Source organism: Apteryx rowi, unplaced genomic scaffold (assembly GCF_003343035.1).
Source record: "Apteryx rowi isolate R43461 unplaced genomic scaffold, aptRow1 scaffold_457, whole genome shotgun sequence".
Classification (NCBI taxonomy): Eukaryota; Metazoa; Chordata; class Aves; order Apterygiformes; family Apterygidae; genus Apteryx; species Apteryx rowi.
The window spans coordinates 51204-72518 of NW_020450713.1; the positions used below are offsets into that span (position 1 = coordinate 51204).

The window sequence follows — 21315 nt, forward strand, 5'->3', positions numbered from 1 at the left end:
TGTGTAATGCCCTACTGAATAAGGCGCTTGCCCAGAAGTGAGAGGTTTGTTCTCTAAGCAATGTTTAGTCAGAGAGCATCCAAACGTCTAACTCCCAGAACATACGCTTATGGGGAGGAGGCGGGCAGGAAGGCTTCTCTCTTGATGAAGCTGTATCGTCGTGTCTACAGGAGTGCAGAGTTCACTAGGCTGCAACTTAAACTTTAAAGAGGTTGTTCTCCTTACTGGACTGAGAGGCATGTTCCTTTTGGAGCATATTTTCTCTGAAATGTAAACTCATTTCAGCACAGTTTTAACAGGAGAGACAAAGAGTTCTTTCTATTCCATCATCGCCTCTAATTTTACAAATTATCAAGGAAAAAGGAAATCAAAAGTAGAAAATCTTGGGCTGTGCCCATTGAATCATGGGGGAARATAACAATTTTGTGGTACTTCTGTGAAAGCAGTAATTGATTTGTTGCAGATGAAGGAGCACTGGTCAGAGCAGCCAGGCATCTTCGTTTTGTATTCACTGGAAGGACACCTGACTCAGTAATTATAGAGTCTGTAAGTACATGAGAATAACAGTATAATTTGCAGTATTTTTTATTGCCATATTAAATAATTTCTAAATAACTGCATCTTGGCACATATCAATTGAGATGCAGTTTGTTTCTTTGTGTGTCTTTTGCTACAGCAAATCCTTTTGCATTAATTCTTATCTCTTTTCTTTTTTTCTTATTTTTATTATTTTTCAGTTGGGACAGGAAGAACGATATGAATTGCTAAATGTACTGGAATTTACAAGGTAAACGGCATGTTGAACACCTAATGTCTTTCGTGAAAGTACTTTAAGAATTTCTCTTATGGATAAAAATGTTTGCATTTATGCTATTCATACAGAAAAATCTTTTTTAACGTTTTATACTTTACAAAGAGTGCAAGTTGTGTGGCTTTTATCACTTTAGCATATATGACCATACTATAGACAAAGCAATGCACATGAGTAAGATCACATTCTGGTTTTATTGTAACATTATTTTCAGAGGCATATAATTTTTCTGTCATCTCCTTTTTGGCTAATATTTTTAGTTTTCACTTTTGCTCAAAGCTTCCAAAAAATTGCTCTGAAAATTTTTTTTAAGTATGAATAGACAGTATAGAGAAATGAAATTTTAAATTTATTTCTGAAATCACTAGCACCATGGGAATTAATTAGAAAATTGATATTTTTGAGGGGAAGAAGCTTCAGACAGGTATTAGTTTATCGTAATTTAAACAGTGATATTTTCTGGTGAAAAGAGAATTACTTGTGAATCTTAACCTTTGGAGGATTAAGGTTTTGAGTGGATACCCATCACTCAGCTTTACTAAGTGTTCAGATTTTATAGTTGTTTTTCACTTACTCTGTATATTTCATAGCTTTACTTGGAACTGGCTTCTTGGAGGCACTAGAGGTCACCCTTGTTCCACAGCAGAAGAAATTTTAGCTCCAAAACCTAAGACCATCTGAATGGCCAGGAGCGTGTACCTTCAGAGAAGTAATCTGTAACAATTAAGATGCCTGAGTTAAGAGTTTCCAGGTGTTGTAAGTTGTTTTTCCTGGAAAAAAAAAATGCAAACTGATTTCTTGTAGTGATTCCAGCATGAGCTGGATAAGACTATTCTGCAAGTAGAGCACAACAATGTCAACATTTTGATAGGGGCAGGTTTTTGGAGAAGTGTGTCACAGAAGTAAAACTTGTAGGAATGCTTGGTAGAGTTGTGTTTTGTGGTATTATTTCTTTACAAAGATCATGAGATGTGCCTGTGAAAAGAGAAGTAGCATACTTACATAATATGCTAGTAATATACTTTTCTTGGAGGTATGGAAGTAGCTTTCTGTCCTACCAATGTTTGAGCATACTGAAAGCAACTAGTAATGCTAAAGCAGTTAGTTGACAGTTATTCCTGAAAAGCGATGCTAATCTCTGTGGAGCAAGTGGTATCTTGATGAGTTTGCCCCCAGTAGATACTTAGCTCAGGTGTCGCAACTGTTGTGGTACCTTAAGCTCAAGGAAGTGGAGAGTAGTTGAGACCCTCTGCTGTCCAGGGCTCCTCAGCTGTCTCTGGGAAGCCAACATATAACACCTAGGGTATGTACCTACAGTGGGGTAAGAAGGGAAGGCACTGTGTCAGTTAAGGATCCAGAATTAAAGAATGCCTTAATGCTTACGGTCATCCCTGTGCCAAATACGTGTACTGTCTTTTCACCTGGACCAGGTATAACCAGTCACAGAGATGAGCATGATTTTGAGCATGTGATTCCTTGTTTTAGTAAGCATAAGCTACATTCATCATGTTCCTTAAAGTTCTGATGACTTGACTTCCACAGCCTGCATCGCAGCTTTTACATCAGTTCTTGCATCAACATGTGTCATTACCAGCAATGCTACTAAGAGAGGTTTTGATTGTATCTACTTGTCCWGTTAGAAGAATGAACTGAATTTTTAGCACCAGAATTAATTTAGCTGACAAGTATTGAGTATAGACATAGTAATAATATCTCAATATCTGGGAATACGCACCATCTATTGACTTAATGACTGATCTTCATCTCCCTCACTGGGAAATCTCTCCACATTCTAGCAAAAGCCTTCTACAGTTTTTATAGAGTAAAGCTTCTTGTCTAAGGACTATTTTCAGTTTAGTATGCGGATGTATTTACCTGAAATACAGCAGTAGCTTGACTAGTCCCCCATCTGATCAGTGCTACAAAAAATACACGTTGCCTTCATTGTTGTACTGGGCCCACACTAGGCCTTCTTCTAGAGCATTTGAGATCTTGCCTCCTTTCCATCATTCAGTGAGGCCCAGAACTGATCCTCTTCTGTGAGAAAAGATTGATACTTCTAAATGCAGAAGAACAACTAGAGGGGCTGACCGAGGAGGTATCAAAGTCTCTGTAGCAGTGTTTGTTTTCTGTGGTTGTGTTGTTGCACTAATGATGAAATCATCACCTTGAATCTGAGATAAGCTTTAAAGTAACAGGGCCAATCAGGAGCAACTCCTTTTGCATTCCCAAATTCTGGAGGCGGCAAATGTTGTGAAAGAAGAAAGCATCTCTTTCCCCTTCTGTCTATCTTTAATTCAGCAACAACTGCATGGGAGTTACCAGCTATTCTGCCTCCTATGGTGAAGAAAACAAAACAAAACAAAAGGATATCACATTTGAAAGTTTTTCAGTTGTTTGTAGCAGTGTTATTTTGTGGTTTCTGTATCTCACCAAGTAAAAGAAATAAAACTAACACTGCAATGACATGACTCATAAAAAATTAAAGTCCTTGACAGTAAGTCCTGCTCACTAGCTTTATTGTAGTTTTACTGCGACAATGTATTTGTCAGTCGAGATTCAATATATGTCTTCATAGCTCAATTTTAAGAGTGCTACAGGAAATTGTTAGTTATTCTCTGATACATCCTCAGTAGACTGATAGATATGCAATTGTATGCTGAACTTTGGGATTACAGTCTTCTGGTATTGCAAAGCTATTGAGGCTTTACCTGTTAAGGGCATATATATATATATATTTATATATATATATAAAAATTATAGTTTATACAAACCCTAAAGAACTGTATTTCCTCCATAATTAAAGGGAACTTTCAGACGAGTATAAAGAATTTTGGTAGCTATAGGCTAGATCATTTTGCCAGGAATTAAAGTGGATCTGTCTGAGGCTTGCTTTTATTTTAGGCAGTATAAGTGCAGTTTGGAAGATCTGAATTTCTCCATTGGTCTTACAGCAGATCCCCAACTGGGCACTGTCTAAGGATTTTGGAATTCTGCTTATCTGAGATTTCTTGGATTAGAGACGAAATGGAGAAGGAGATACATTAACTCTTTATGATCTCAGTCACAAATGTTTTATGCCATGAGATGCTTCTTCATGAACAGTGGACAGTGTTTAATGAAGGTTCTGAAATATGCTTTTAGAGGAAAAATACCTACAAGCAGTCACCACATTAACTCTAAATATTTGACAGTAAAACCGTTTTTCCATCCCAGTCACCTAAAGAACATCATTCAGAATATACAGGCCTTATTTGTTTTGCTTTGACATATATAGCAATATTCTAAGATAAAAATGTTGGCAAATACAAATATTTATGAACCATATACACATAAAGGGCACTGAATTTCTCTTTCAGCACTAGGAAGAGAATGTCGGTGATAGTTCGCACACCAACAGGAAAGTTAAGACTCTACTGTAAAGGAGCTGTGAGTTTTATTATATTTTCATTGTACCAGAGAACATGTGCTACTGACACAAATGCAAAAGCAAAAGTTTAATATAACTGTAGTCATAACATTGAAAGTGGAGAGAAGGAAAATGCCTTTTCAATTTACTTAATTTTATTATGTAGTTGTTTATGCCATTTTTACTAACTGCCTATGCAGGTGAGTCAGACCTACTCATCCTATTCTTTGTACTTTGACTAACACCTCTGTACTTACTACTAATTGTTTTCCTTTGTACTCCAATAAAATGGTTGAAGGTTTGGGTTAATCGATTATTTGTTTGCCTGAGCAGCTGAGCATAAATGACTAAGTCGGAATAGTTATCTAGCACCGATGAGTAGGTGGGAATTGTGATCTACCATTGCTGTTATGCCAGAAGTAAATTTTCCTGGAAAAAAGGATCTATGTATGGGAAGAAGATATTTTGATCACAGTGTATCCAGGAGTGGTAAAGTTGCTCATTAGTTCTTGTTCCATATCTAAAGTCAAGTTTGGGGGTTATCCAATTCCTGGATGGTATTAAAAAATGAAGATGATTGAATATAAATGTCTATTCTATATCTTCTCAAGTGAAGACAAGAAGCCTTCATTAATATTCTGTATATGCAAGCTGGCTACAAAAACCTGAGAATGGCAGTTATTAAATACACTAATTTTAACGTGTTGCCTTAATAGTAAAGAGGAAGATGACATTTTAGGAGACAAAAAAATTCATGTGGCAGGGCAAAGGAAGACACAGTGCTCTTCAATATGACAAGAAATAACAGTAAAAACTGTAGGAGAGAAAAAAAAACACATGATAGCAGAAGCTGTAAATTCGTAGGATGTGTGGGCTTAGAATGTCCTTTCCTTCCCTTGAGAGAAACTCACTTCTACTCATTTTTTTGTTACCAAAATAAATCAATACAGTGCTGCATATTTTTATGCCATTTTCCTACTTAATTTGTATTGTCAGTCCAACAAAACTCATTTATTCTATTAAATTTTTCCAAGTTAATTTTATTTGTTTTATAGGATACTGTAATTTATGAGCGTCTTGCTGAGAGTTCAAAATACAAAGAAATCACCTTAAAACATCTAGAGCAGTTTGCTACAGAAGGTGAGTAATATTATTCAATATAAAACTACATCTGAAACTCAGTTTCTGTTCAACTTTTTATTTTTGCTATTTCATATTGTTGTAATGTCTTATTCACATTAAGTTTGAAAATTACAATGTTTTAGTAATGCCTTCCTAAAACTGCCTTTCTTTTCCCAAGAAGTCTCAGTAATAAGTTCACATTAAAAAAAATAGAGCAGTTGGAATTAAATGGAGTCTTTTAAACTAAAGGTGGTTTTTTTCAAAGAGCAAATACATTGCACAGTTCTTTGTTTCTGTGAAGATTTCACTTTCCCTGATGGTTTTCATCTCCCTTACACAATGAATACTGTAGGAATGTTGCACAGGAAGAAGCAGACAAAGTAAAGGTGTTGGGATGGCTAGCACAGTGTTTTTAAGGCAGCTTTATAATATATTATCTCTGTTACTGGTGATGATAAGTGGAACTGTCAGCACTAGTTTTCTATTTGCTGTGTTTTGATATCTCTGCTATTTTAACAATCAGTCTTAAAAAGCAATTGCTGAAGGTGGGGAACCCCTCATGAGAGTTCATGAAGTAGAAATAATAAGTAGAATTAGAAAGACTAGGAAACTAAGACAATTCATACATCTCTTTATCAAGCAGGCAGTTAAAGTTATTTAATAATAGTGGATTCCACGTATAGACATGAGCAGGTAAGCAGACTCTAGAAGGGTTTCTGCTGTCCTATAAGCTTTTGCAGCACTGTTCTTAGATCTTCCTTTACCTGAGATAATAGAAAGGGGGCATGGCAAGGATTATAGAGTCGTACTGTGAAGTATCATAATGTTGTAACTGATGGAGGGAGTAGTTGGAAGCAGAATTATAATAGTTACAGGAACCTAAACTACAGATTTTTTACCTCTTCAGTTTTTTTAACACACTGTTATTAGGATGTTACAAATATCATTGATGTGTCTTAAGGAGTCAGCTTACACTTAAAATTTAACTTTATTAAAATAAAACTAGATCTTTCTTGTTGTCCCAAATTGTCTTTCAAACTTTCCCTTTATGGAAAAAGATGYGTTTTCCTTCTAAAGTAGGATCCTTACCTTTTGATAACTGAGATCTGTGGTCTGGCCAAATCTTTTTGTATCAGCAAAGATCTTTTTCTGTTTGTTATACCATGTGACTTCTCTATTCTCTTTTGGTTTATCATGAAATTTATCGGTTTGGCTATTGTCATAGTCAACACCTTCAGTCTCTTGATTCTGTCTGTGGTAGCAGAAGCAAGCCACAGATCTTTTTCTTTTGTTTCTTTTCCATATCAAGATCTCTGCAGGAAACATTTGGTTAGCCTTAATTAATCTTAGAGTATCAAAGTTATACTAAATTTCTTCTAGAAGCAACTTCAAAGCAGAACTAAAACCAAACAAATTTGACTGATAGCACAACAGCATAAAGCCTCAGATATGTTTCTGGACTTCAGAATCTAGTTATCTGAGCTGATTGGACAGTTCTTGGGGGAGGTTGTAAAGGCCTGACCAGGATCAGTCAAAGAAAACAAAAATTAGTTTGGGTTACAGACTATATATGTGGCTGCAGAAGAGGCAAAAATAGATTAATATCTGTTAGTCTGTGTGAATTGATATGAGAATTTCAATCCAATTTTTAATTATTATTCTCATTAAATCAGTCATATAGCTGATACCATATTTCCTAAGCAGTCAGGCTGGACTGAATGAATCAACAGAAAAAGTGAAAAAGTGAAAAATTCTGCCCTTCTTTAAAACCAGTGTACGTATATATTAGTGTTGAGAAGTTTGTTCAAGTGCTTTCTGTACTTTTCTTCTCAGCAGATAAAAAGATTTACTCTTCAAAAGAGTCACTTGCTAACCTTTCAAAAGCACTAAATTCAGTCTTAAAAAAAATTTAAAGTCCATCTCTCTCTGGAATCGATTAAAGAAATCGGTATTTATTTTTGCATCAAATTTAAATTGCAGCTGATGATGTTTCAGAGTTTCTGCTGTGTATCCTTTTATGTGGCAGTACAGTATGTCCTTGGCATTTGCTGCATGTTCTTGATGTGTTGTTCAAAAATGAAGTGGTTAGCATGGCTGGCATTTATAGTTAAGCATTTATTAAGCTTGAATGTTAATGCCTACTTGGATGAATAGGGAAAGTGTATTTATTTTCTGTGTTGTTGTTCCAGTCTGTTAAAAAGCAGACTGAATGATATTTTGTTTTCCATTTTTCTTTTGGAAGATTTTTTTTTCCAATCAGAATGAAAGGAATTTTCTTAAAATTAAGAATAGAAAAATAATTAGGCTCTGATTTAAAAAAAAAAAAAAAAAGACAGCAATTGCCCTGAAAAACCCACTTGCTGATATTCCATACACACTGAATTCTTCACTTTATCATCTGCATATCTGCATAGTTTACAGTTTAAGATGACTTAAGTCTTGTACAAAATTCCATTTTTTTTTCCCTGAAGTGTGTCACCTGTATTACGTTCACCTACATTGACAGAGTTACTCTGTTGCAAAAACTTATATTTTTATTGCATTTTTTACTTTATATATGTCAAACAAAGTGCTTCAGGACATGAAGCAGTAACTTGAAAATTGGGCATAAGCATACATAAAATACAGAATAAATTTAGTTTTTAGTAGTTGCTCATTGCAGGTATATTAAGGAAGGGACTAACAAATATTGAATCATATTTGCTATCTGTTTTCTCCTTAGGTTTACGTACTCTGTGTTTTGCTGTGGCTGAAATTTCAGAAAGTGAATATCGAGAATGGTTAGATGTCTATCACCGTGCTTCAACAGCTATACAGAATAGAGCACTCAAACTTGAGGAGAGCTATGAACTAATTGAAAAAGTATATACAGTTTTCAGGGTTTGTGGGGAGGAGTGTTTTGGGTTTTTTGTTTGTTTGTTTGTTTTTAATCCATGTCCTTTCTTTGTATTCYATGAAATTTAAATCTATTGAAAAATAATGCTTAGACAGAAAAATTTCTAGCAGTATACTGACAGATGAGTCATGTAGTCCTTACAGTTCCAATGATCAAAAATGAAGAGAAGATTCATTTTACAAAGTTTTTGCAGTGAGTGCTTGCCAAAAAATATTGATTTTTGGCTTGAACTAATGTAAAAAAATTTTTCAGAGTTGCTGTTTTCTAGAATAAAGTGTGAAACAGGCAAAGCATTTGCTTCAGGTATAATGATCATAGACCCATAGAATAGTTAAAGATGGAAAGGACTTCTGGAGGTCATCTACTCACAACCCCTTGCTCAAAGCATGGCTAACTTTGAATTTGGACCAGACTGCCCAAGGCAGCCCAAACTTGACCCAAGTCTGGTCAAGTTTTGAGTATCTGCAAGGATGGACATTTTCTAACTGCTGTAATCATTTTCTTCAGTGCTCAACCATTCATTTTTCCCTTTTTCTGAATTAGAATTTCTGTTGCTGCRGCTTGTGACTGTTGTCTCTTGTCCTTCCACTGTGCAGCTCTTAGAGGAATAGGACTTCTCTGCAAGCGCTCTTCAGTTAGTGGAAAACAGCAATGGAATTCCTCCTTAGTCACCTTTCTTTCTGCAAGTTAAGCTAGGCCAGCTCCCTCAACTACTCCTAACACATGGTTATACATCCTTGTGGCCCTCTGCTGGAATCGCTCCAGTTTGTCAGTGTCACTTTTGAACTGAAGGCCCAGAAGGGGAGGTAGTGTCTAGATACAGCCTCCCAAGAGCAGGGTAGTAATCGCTTCCCTTGACTTTCTGGCAACACTGTTGTGGGAATAGCAAAGGATGTGATTAGCCTTCACTGCAGCAATTAAAAAGGCTGTTGTGACTCTTGGGTTGCAAAAAGGAGTTCATGAGACCAGTATTGTTTGAAGCTTGATTTTTTTTTTTTTTAATCTTAATTCAAAGGCTGAGAGGGATTACGTTGGTGAAACTGCTTTAAATTTGGAAGTTGAAAGAACCTGATGTGTTTAATTTATCAAAAAAAAAAAAAAGTGAGAGTTTAACACTGCAGTCACTTCTGAGACTTCAATTTATGTAAATGTGCAATTTATCCAGACAGAAAGAAGACAATTTTAAAACTACATAGCTTTGTTAATGCCATGGCTACCCTGCTAGCCATACAAATTTTTGTATTGGCAAAAATTAGTACCAGTGTTAGTACTTTTTCAGCCTTGTAGTATGCAGGCCATGCTACTAGGAGCGTTGCACACAATTAGGTTTGTAATGCTGCATTAAGAGAGTTAGCTAGTTTTAAAGCTATAGAAATATGAAACATTAAAATGGCTGTATTCAGAAAAACTGTGTAGACTTGATGTGTGGGGAGTTAAAACCAAACATAATCAAGTTTATAGTCTTTAAGAAGAACAGACAGTTTTTACAAGGAGAAGAGAAGTTATTACAAGTGGTGGAAGCCATAGCTAAGGCACTCCTTAAGTCTTCAAATCAGAGAGTTGCCTCTCAAGAAAAGGTAGCTTTTGCCAAACAAGCTATTGAGCTTGTGAATAATTCAGTGAAGTTGTAGTGTTCATGTTGTACGGTTTATCAAACCAAATAGATATTTAACTGAAAGCTCATGAGAATAGCCTGGAAGATCTTTGTTAGTTTATACCAAGTCTGATTCATGAATTTCCAGAGCATTAGTCTTGTGATAAATATGGAAAGCTTAAAAAGTAAAACCAACAAAGCACTAAAAGAGTAAAACTGAATTTGAACTAAAAACCTTCATGTATTGAATACTCTGTGTTCACAGAATCTTCAGCTGCTTGGAGCAACAGCAATCGAAGATAAACTACAAGACAAAGTGCCTGAAACTATAGAGACACTCATGAAAGCAGACATCAAAATTTGGATACTTACTGGGGACAAGCAAGAGACTGCCATTAACATTGGTATTATATTTGCATTTATTTTACATTTTTGTTGCCTGGTTTAGAAATCGCAGATCTTGTTAGAGTAAAATTATTGTCAGAACACAGAGATATCTTGTAAAAATAATACTATTATATGGCATTCCAGAATTTAAATGTTAACTTATTTTTTGGTCTCTGGTAGCAGGAGAGTGGGAAATGGTGGATTCTTCCTTCATTACAACAGTAACAGCAAGAAAAATTCATGTTACCCTAGAGAGGAGGAAAAAAAAATGGGCATTTGTGCTTTTTGTGCTTTTTGTAGCATCTAAAATCATGAAGAATACATTGTTTGTTTTTTTTGGCAGTGAGAGGGAATAATGTTAAGAAAATGTAAGTATTCTTAGTTTCCTTTTTGCATTTTTTCTTCCTTTTGGGAAAGACATTATTCAGGGACCATAATCTCAACTAAAGCTAAACAAAATGTGCAGATTGTACATTAAAGTGTTATAATCTTTATCATCAATCAGAGGTTTCCTTTTATTCAGAAAAAAAAGGAATCATGACTTAACTAATTCAAATAGTGATAAATCTGTATGTTAAATAGTAATATATGAAGACTGTGTTTAAGATTTAAGATTATTTGCATAAGAGAATATCAACACTTCTGCACTAATCTAAATATGTTCCCTGAGACATTGTTTTGGTAATACAGATCCTTTTTATTATTATTACTTTTCAATCTTAAAGAAATTTCTCTGTGCACACAACACAGTTAATCTAAGGTTATTTTTGTTAGTAACTTCAGGGTTGAGGAAATGCATATAATACCAGTATTTTCAGTTTATTAGGAGTAGTAGTATATATTTTAGCTGTCTAGGCACGCTGCATCATTAACATACAGCATACTGTTTGGAGGAGGCGAGTCCAGGAGCCTGACAGAGGGGAGGCTGCTGCAGCTCCATTCCCTCAGGTCCAACCAGTAGCGAGGCTGAGAATGTATTCCCAGTAGACAAACGTACAAACACACATATACCATGCATATTTACATATGTTCACAGCCAGCCAGAACAGATCAACGCGGACAGGCATGCTCAGCACTCACTCAGACACAAACAGCACCAATGGCCTCGTCCTGTTCCCCTTTCTGACTGATCAGGAGGAAGATCCATCAGTGGGACATACACATACATATGGACAATGTGGATCCCCCAGTAGCTGGGCTTAGACGCTCAGTGTACCCAGTACCTGGCCCCTGGATCCCCAGTCTCCCCAGTTGCTGGCACCTGGACGTATGAGCTCCCGAGGCCCGCAGCCCCACTCCAATTGCTGGTATAGACCCCCTCACACACAACACACACATGCGTCTGCCCACACATACTTTGGATCCATCCWGTAGCTGTCCTTGGACACGCAGTCCATCCAGAAGCTGGTCCAATTGGCTGGGTCTCCCCTGGTCTGTCCAGTAGCCAGCTCCCTGTGGTCTCACCCTTAAGGACACACTCGCATACCTGACTCCCATGGCACTTAACCTACATGCCGGCTAGTGTGATCAGAGAATCACAGAATCACAGAATCGCTGAGGTTGGAAGGGACCTCTGGAGATCATCTAGTACAACCCCCCTGCTCAAGCAGGSTCACCTAGAGCACATTGCACAGGATTGCATCCAGGCACGTTTTGAATATCTCCAGAGAAGGAGACTCCACCACCTCTCTGGGCAACCTGTTCCAGTGCTCTGTCACCCTCACAGWGAAAAAGTATTTCCTCATGTTCAGATGGAACCATCTGTGTTTCAGTTTGTGCCCCTTGCCTCGCGTCCTGTCGCTGGGCACCACTGAAAAGAGTCTGGTCCCATCCTCTCGACACCCTCCCTTCAGATACTTGTACACGTTGATAAGATCCCCTCTCAGCCTTCTCTTCTCCAGGCTAAACAGGCCCAGCTCTCTCAGCCTTTCCTCATAAGAGAGATGCTCCAGTCCCCTAATCATCTTTGTAGCCCTTCGCTGGACTTGCTCCAGTAGTGCCACATCCCTCTTGCACTGGGGAGCCCAGAACTGGATGCAGTACTCCAGATGTGGCCTCMCCAGGGCTGAGTAGAGGGGGAGGATCACCTCCCTCGACCTGCTGGCAACACTCTTCCTGATGCACCCCGGGATACCATTGGCCTTCTTGGCCACAAGGACACATTGCTGCCTCATGCTTAACTTGGTATCCACCAGCACTCCCAGGTCCTTCTCAGCAGAGCTGCTTTCCAGCAGGTCAACCCCCAACCTGTCCTGGTGCATGGGGTTATTCCTCCCCAGGTGCAGGACCCTGCACTTGCCTTTGTTGAACTTCATGAGGTTCCTCTCCGCCCACCTCTCCAGCCTGTCCAGGTCTCTCTGAATGGCAGCACAGCCCTCTGGCGTATCCGCCACTCCTCCCAGTTTTGTATCGTCAGCAAACTTGCTGAGGGTGCACTCTGTSCCTTCATCCAGGTCATTGATGAAGAAGTTGAACAAGACTGGACCCAGTACTGACCCCTGGGGGACACCACTAGCTACAGGCCTCCAACTAGACTCTGTGCCACTGATCACAACCCTCTGAGCTCTGCCATTCAGCCAGTTCTGAATCCACCTCACTGTCCACTCATCTAACCCACACTTCCTGAGCTTGTCTATGAGGGTGTTATGGGAGGCAGTGTCAGAAGCCTTGCTGAAGTCTGGGTAGATGACATCCACTGCTCTCCCCTCATCTACCCAGCCAGTCATTCCATCATAGAAGGCTGGCAGATTGGTTAGGCATGATTTCCCCTTGGTGAAGCCATGCTGACTGCTCCTGATCACCTTCTTTTCCTCCACATGCTTGGAGATGGCCTCCAGGATGAGCTGCTCCATCACCTTTGCAGGGATGCAGGTGAGGCTGACTGGCCTGTAGTTCCCTGGGTCCTCCTTCTTGCCCTTTTTGAAGACTGGGGTGACATTGGCTTTCTTCCAGTCTTCAGGCACCTCTCCTGTTCTCCATGACCTTTCAAAGATGGTGGAGAGTGGCCTAGCAATAACATCTGCCAGCTCCCTCAGCACTCGTGGGTGCATCCCATCRGGGCCCATGGATTTGTGGGTGTCAAGTTTGCTTAAATGATCTCTAACCCACTCCTCCTCCACCAAGGGAAAGTCTTCCTTCCTCCAGACTTTCTCTCTTGCCTCCAGGATCTGGGGTTCCTGAGGGCTGGCCTGAGCAGTAAAGACTGAAGCAAAGGCGGCATTCAGCAACTCTGCCTTCTCTGCATCCTTCGTCACCAGGGCACCCACCCCATTCAGCAAAGGGCCCACATTTTCCCTAGTCTTCCTCTTGCTACTGATGTATTTGAAGAAGCCCTTCTTGTTGTCCTTGACATCTCTAGCCAGATTTAATTCCAAACGGGCCTTAGCCTTCCTTGTCGCATCCTTGCATACTCTGACAACGTTCCTGTATTCCTCCCAAGTGGCCTGTCCCCCTTTCCACTTTCTGTATACTTCCTTCTTCTGGTTGAGTTTTGCCAGGAGCTCCTTGCTCATCCATGCAGGTCTCCTGCCTCCTTTGCTTGCTAGTGATAACACCATACTCATTCACATACCTCGCTTGCTCCAGTTGCTGGTACACCAGACACTTGGGCCCTCTGACCTGTGGTCTGACTTCAGTTGCTAGCACTCAGACATACACACACACATACAGAATAGAGACCCCCTCACCCAGGAGAATAGTTAGAAAAAGGAATTTAACAAGCAGATAGGACAGGCTGCACTGATCAGGTGCAGGACATAGCCAAACAAGCATACAGACCAGCCCTAATCCTTTTCAGCCCTTTATTTCTATGTTTTCCTATGTTTGTTCCTCCTCTAAACATTCCATGATAAGCCTTGCGCAATCCCGAAACGCTCTTCCCCTGCATCCCACAAGGTGTCCCATACCCCTAGGCAGTGACCCCCACTTAGTCTGTAAGGTGCTCTGGACAGCTGCTCCATTTGACTCGCCTCACTGGACTTCATACCTGGGCAATGGGGCTGATGCTCTCCTGGGACAGCCCCGGCAGAAGCCAGACAGGGTGTCCGTCCCTCTGAGTAGTTTAATTTGGGTTCCCCCGCCTGCCACCATACCTCTGCACTCTTCTGTGCTTGGGGAGATGAGCCCTTGATGGGCCAACCACTCTCCTGTGATGGGCCTGGGAGTAGCCAGGCAAGGTGTTATTCAGGTTTCCCCATCTGCCATTATGTCTCTGTTCTCCTTTGCGTGTGTGCAGATGAGCTTTTTATCACATAACCTAATACATATGCTCTGTTTAAAGCTTCAAAGGATAACAGAGAAGATGAGAGTATTTTTATATGCAATTATTTGTATGAAACACAGTTTGCATTCCAAAAATTTGCAAGGCTAAGGGAAATCTATTTGCTGTCTTCAGCTACCTGAAAGGGATTTATGGAGAAGATGCACTTTATTCAGAGGTGCTCAGCAGGATGAGAGACAATAGTTGCAAATTTCAGCAAGGAAAATTCTGACTATCCTGACTTATACCGTATATCTAACTTCTAATAGGATGGTATATAATAATTTTTTTAACCATTGATTTCAGTTGGAGCAGTTTGTTTTTAATGTTGTCCATAGTTCCCTTGCAGAAAAAATGCTTTGTTACATTGTAAAGGATTTTGTCGAGCAGATTTTGAAAGCAAAAATATTTTTAACAGGTCACTCCTGTAAACTTTTGAGAAAGAACATGGGACTAATTGTTATAAATGAAGGCTCTCTTGATGTAAGTAAAACCTGCAAAGTTTTCAATATAAGTAGTGATTTTAAGCCAAAATGAAACATTGTGTTATTTAACTACTTAAAATACCAAGGTATCTAGAAGAGGGGAGGGGAAGGTAGAAAAAGAACTTTTAGCATCTGTTTATATGGAGCATCACTTATCTGGACAAACACATAAAATTCTGCTAAAACCACTGATTTTTCCCTTCCTTTTTATCTTATCACTTAGTTTTAGTATTGTGCGTTTGGAAGATTGTATCGTCTTTGTGACAAAATGTTGCTGAATGAGGAGAAACAGTCTTCCAAAACCACAATGTAGCTACTACACAAATGAACTTCATAATGATAATCAAACAAATTCCAAATAGTAGGAATTAGTAGTAGTGCCATCTTCTATGCAGGCAAAGAGCCAGCAACTCCACATGCTTCTAGTAGTATTAGCCAGTATCCAAACTAATCCAAAGTTCCTTCTAATGCTGTTTCTTAGAGAATTCTTAGTATCTGCCAAAAGTTATTTGTTATTGTGTGGTTAAACAACTCAAATTGTAAGCAGGATATTGACCTACAAATAAAGCTTGAAACTACCAATCTACAGTGCTTTGTAGAGAAAAAGTTTTTTAGATAAGCAAATGCAATGAGCAAATAACCAAATGCGTAAATTTGCAATGAGCAAATGCAGAAATGCAAAATTACACGTAAAATTCCATGAAGGGAAAAACATAATTCCTGTTACCACCCTCTAAAGGAGCCTTAAATGGACTTAAAAACGGAAGTATTTCTCCAGCAGCAGGATTATTTCCTGTACAGCACGCTTCTGTAGAAAACCCTGAAGCTAAGATTATATTATGTTCAGGTTGCTCAAGATTGGGTTTAGGGAAAGGAAGGGAAAAAAAAAAGGTAAATAAAAAGTAAAAGAATCAGCAAGAAGGGAGCAGCTTAACTGAAGAATTCAATGGCAGTATGTAAGGGTAGGAGGATGCAACATGAATTAAAAATATTTTTCAAAATAAGTACTTTATTTAAATGTTTTTTGACCCACTTAGAATGACGCATTTTCAACATCAGTGTGTGAACTTAGTCACGATTAATATATTTTAAATATAAATTATTTTAAGCAATATATTTTGTTGATAAAAAAATTTAAATAAAATCCCAACACAAAATAAGCAGAAGACATTAATCAATGTCTGGAACCAGAGTTTGCTGAAATACTAAGCCAGCTTTTGACACAAGTAGCCTGTGATATTAATGAAGAGAGACAATTTTCTTTTCTGTTTAGTTCATTGGATAGCTTAAGAAAGATTAAGTGAACATTGTGAAAAAACACGAAAGGTTTTTGGTTCATGCCTTTCATTTTGCTTTTGACTTTTTCACTCAACCAGTCTCTGAGTAAAAATTAACAGGTGCAAGAGGAGTGCGACCTACTAGCCTGTATTTAGGTTAGTTGCACTGACTGGATTTCAGAACTACTGCATACTTAATCAATGGATTTAAAGTGCAAAAGATTGACAACTTTGTATGCTTCTTTATATGTAATGAAATAAACTGAAGTAGTTTTATTTAACTACTAAAACGAGTCCAATATAAAACTGAGTAAACAGGCACTGCATATTAACCATTTTCTAATATGACAGTTTAGAAGTTGATTAAGTATATATTAAGCAATATACTTTAAAAAGTAATTGTATGTAGGTACAGTTTATTTTAAACATAAAAAATATCAASTATGATATTCATACCATAGTCCGTATTTCAAACTGAAGTGTTTAGGTTGCATAGAGATCGAGAGCTCCTTTCCCCACATGCACAAAGTACATTTGAAGTACATGGGGAAGCAGTTTTGATATGGCAGTTGAATTTGCATGTACAAATCGGTCAGTTGCAAACCTATGTTGATAACATAAATCATATTTTATCAGTAGAAAATTGTGTTAATCAAATTGTTTGAGAACTAGAGGCAGTTTTAAAAAGAAAAAAAAAGGTTCTGTACCGCCATTTTTAACAAGAATCTCCCTTGAAAGTTTTCTGTCTCATTTGGTGGTGTATGTGTCATTGTTTAATGTTCACCTTCTCTTCTGCCTGTGGATTTTACTTGCTGGTGTGGTTGGAATCAGATGATTATTTTTAGTGTGACTTGTCAACACTGGCCTTGAAAATTCAGGGGGTTAGTGGGGAGGGGGCAGGCCTGAGCAGGTCTTTAGGAAATGGTGAAAGAGAAGTGGGCTGCTGTGATTGAAGGACTTTGAGTCAGTGCAGTTGAAATTTCTTTTCCTTGTGCTTACCTAAGAGATCTGGCAAAAGGCCATGATAATTACTTGGAATATTATCTATTAAGATATATGGCCAAAACTCTGGCTCTTGAGCTCAGCTCTCATACTGGGGCTCTGTCCCCTGCCTTGCAGTGGAACTGTGCTCCCATGGGACTGCTGGACAACCCAATTCCCTCAGTATGGGAGGAATCGAGCAGCCAGGGAGTGCTGAAGAAAAATGCTACCATGTTGTAGGACTCCTTGAGTGCACAGGACTTCCCTGTCCTACGGTGTAGGGGCACCTGTGTATCTAAGACTTTAGAGCGCGTTAATGTATGCTGTGGCATTTCTCTCCCCCTTGGCTCTGCAAGATATGGATATTGTTGGACTATATGAAGGTTTTGGTTTGTAAGAGTTCAGAGGGCTGGCTTCTCTTGGTCAGCATATTCCTAGTAGTCCTGAATAAAGAGTAACAGCAGTGGATTCCTCTTGCCCTTGCTGTTATAACAGTAGTACAATGCCTATTGCATACCATGGCTCCTTTTGAACATCAGCCAGCACAATCTGGATCCTTCAGGGACAGATAGTCTTTCCTAAGACATGTAAAACAGATTTAACAAAATACATGCCTCCTGAATTTATTATCACCTTAGCATGCACAACACAGGAAATTAGACAGAATCAATAAAATACCTGTTTAAGCTATATCCCAGCTCAGTGAATTGAGTTTACAAAAAATACACTGAAATAAGAGATCATCTTTTTGTAAGATAATACCTGTATTTGTGGAATTAAAAATATCCCTCCTCCCCAAATAAGCATGTCTTAGATGAGAGAGAATTGGAATCAGTTCCACAAAACATTTAGATATATCCATTTTTGCAACATTATTTATTTTGAGATTCTTCTTCAAGGAATGTCTGTCTTGTTAACAAAAGCACGTTTTGTTTTTGAAGGTCTTATATAAAAGTACACTGCATTTGATTTTTGCCTTTGTATTGACTTAATGAATTGATAAAATTTCAGTATAGTTTTGCTATCGTGGAAGGAAATCATGAGAACAAAGCTTTATTGTTTTAACTGTGAACTCAAAAATGTTTAATCTGAAAATTGAAAAGTAGTTTGAATTGATCATCATTCAATTTCACTGAGAAGTATTTCATGGAAATGGTATAGAAGTAAATAAGAAACACTTTGATACTGCTTTTAATTTAAGACAGTGGATTTCAGCATAGAGCTCTATTTAAGCCCATAATGGAATTTTAAATGTAATAGCTTCACAGTTAGGGTAAGAGTTTTGTTTTGTTTTGGATTTTTATTTGTTTGTTTTCATATATGGCATGCTTGGAGCTACCTGAGGGCATGTCTGTTTGTGATTAAAAAAATTAAGGGCAATTTAAGCAGGAGAGTTCATACTACATGTATGAGAAGAAGCAACAGAAGATGAGAGGAATATGAAGTTTCAGGCTCTTGTATTGTTTAAGTTCTGTCATAAGCTAAGTAGTTCATGGAGATGAGAAAAATTCATACTTTCTTTTAYATTGCAATATTTGTTATTCAAAGAAATATATTCTGGAATAATATTCTGGAAAATAGTTATGGAGGTTACTGTGATTTTTAAGACTTTTTTAACATGTAATTTTAAACAAAGTGGCACCTCCTTTCCATTGCAGCACCTTCAGAGAAGGATAGGAAACCTCTGAAGTGCAGAATACCCCAAGAGCCTAATYTCAGTTTAGAAAAAGCAATCAATTTTAGATTAGTGAAAGCAAAGCAGGCAAAAAACAGGGAATAGTGAATGGGGAGAGGAAGTTGAGTGGGGGAGGCAAAGCATTCTCATTAATTTCATTTTAGAGTGTTTAAGATTTGTACTTAAATCTGCTTAGTATTTTCTTTTAGATGGATACACTCGATTTCATTTAGATCTGCCTGACATCACTGAAGTAGCATGCCCCTGCTAAAATAATTGTTCAGTTGTTAAGATCATAGAAAAATGTAGGAATATTATTATCATAGAATATGACTGTGTCTGAAATTGAGTTTTATACAAGCAAAAGTTTGTTTTCATCTTCCTTTCTCCTCCCAAACCCTTTTTACTTCTAGTCTGTGAAGGAAAAAACAGCAGAACGATAGTCATAGCTCTGTAAAGGCCATTTAGAGAAAAAGAAATATAAGCAGTTATTTGTTTTTTCTTCTTCATGACATTGTATGGTAGAACTTTGCTGTAACTAACTAGATATTAGTGACCTCTCCAAAGCTGGTTAATAAATCCTGCTGCATAAATACAAGTGAAGGTATTGTCCACTGAATATAATCAAAAGCTCTTAGTACTGGATCACAGAATAGCAATTTGTGCAGGTGTGATTCAAACTTTCCGTAGCAGCTGAAAAAATATGAAATACGGTCTTTTGTATAACATGTTGTTAATGTTGGCTTATCTTAAAGTATAATTTTAATATGATGGTTAGAATTATCAGTTGTAATGCATCTACTTATATTGTGAATTATCTTTGAAGTTTCTTTTACTTTTTTCTAAAAGTTTATATCTATTTTGTATAACAGTGAATAAAAAATATTTCTTCAGGTATCTATATATGTGAATTTTCCATTGGATAGGTACGTAAAAAACATACTTTAGTAATGTCTGTTAGCAGTCATTTATGCATCTATTGTTGCCATTCAGAGAGCGTTAAAAGTTCCACCACAACTGAACATTTTTTTGGGCAGAGTGTTAGAGCCATACTGGGTGCATTCTCCACTGTGGTTTCTAATAGCACATCTATTGCAAATACTTTTTATGTTATTATTATTATTTGGTATGATATATTTGATAGATCTGATAGCATAATCAAAAGGTAATTTCCTTAAAAGGTGAGCACAGATGTTTCTAATCACACTGAAAATATTTTTGGATTTAAAAGTAGGAATAGTAGGAATTAAAAATAATCAACTCTTACAATTTTATGTGCAATAGGGAACAAGAGAGACGCTTAGCCATCATTGCAGTACTCTTGGTGATGCTTTAAGGAAGGAAAATGATTTTGCTCTTATCATTGATGGTAAATCCCTGAAGTATGCTTTGACATTTGGAGTGAGACAGTATTTCCTGGATTTGGCTTTGTCATGTAAAGCTGTTATTTGTTGCAGGTAAGATTTACGTCTTTTTTCTCTACAGTTTTTTTAATGATATCAGAAAACTAAGAAATATTTTCCATTTCAGAGTAGGCAAATACGTATATGCGCACATGTTTTCCACCATGAAATATAAAAAGGTTTAGTAGTTAAAATTCTGAAATATAATCATTCAAGCAAAATATTTCTGTAGTGAAGGATGAAACAGGTGTGTACCTGTCAAAGTCATTCAGGTTGCATATACCCAGAAAAATAAGTTGTTGTCTATCAAGGATAGTCTCAGACATTGATATTAACCTTAAATTGACATTACAGTTACCTGCAGGCTTTGGCACATCTAGATTCTTTTGCAGAGCTCCCTCCGCAGGCAAGAATTTATATCTGTGCCTTCTCTGTAAAGCATTGATTACACTGCATAGGTAGTATACAAAAAACGTAAAAGATGTGGCTCTGAGTGATGCTTTTTTCCTGAAGTTGATGGAAACACCTTTTTTATTTATTCTTTATTGTTTTGGGGTTCTTACAAAACAATCAGACCTTAAATCCCTTACTGTAAATGTCAACTATTAGAGCTGTAGCAAGGGAACTTTTCCCAGGTCAAAGAAAAATAAATATATGCATTCTCCAAATATGCAAAGTATGAAAGCAGTTTGGCTAGTCTTTTAACATTTCTAGATTTATTTTAAGGAAGGAATGCATCATTACTGTAAAAGTGATAGCTTCTGTGGTTTGGGGCCTTCTTTGCGCCTTCTGTGTGGCTCTAAACATAGAAACAGCAAACACATCCTGTGCAGTACATCACCTCTACATTTGAATGATTGAAAGAAAAGGGAGTTGGACAACTATTAGCTAGATAAACAAGAACTGCTCCTGCTGATGTTTAAACAAGTGGCTGAACCCAAGTGATTGATTTGTCAAAAAGCAAAAGCAAGGACTCTTCTTTATCAGATCATTGGCAACTCGGGTAAAACACCCTTG

At 37.7% G+C, this 21315-nt stretch overlaps 1 protein-coding gene across 1 annotated transcript in view; it reads left to right on the forward strand.

Annotated features, from left to right (window-relative positions):
* Positions 1 to 21315, forward strand: part of ATP8A1 (ATPase phospholipid transporting 8A1) — a 113997-nt gene that overhangs the window by 38444 nt on the left and 54238 nt on the right. The window contains exons 18-25 of the mRNA XM_026077534.1: positions 464 to 546; positions 738 to 787; positions 4171 to 4240; positions 5276 to 5360; positions 8065 to 8204; positions 10098 to 10236; positions 14896 to 14960; positions 20180 to 20352. Of these exons, the coding sequence (XP_025933319.1) occupies positions 464 to 546; positions 738 to 787; positions 4171 to 4240; positions 5276 to 5360; positions 8065 to 8204; positions 10098 to 10236; positions 14896 to 14960; positions 20180 to 20352 (805 nt within the window). The remainder of the gene's footprint in view (positions 1 to 463; positions 547 to 737; positions 788 to 4170; positions 4241 to 5275; positions 5361 to 8064; positions 8205 to 10097; positions 10237 to 14895; positions 14961 to 20179; positions 20353 to 21315) is intronic.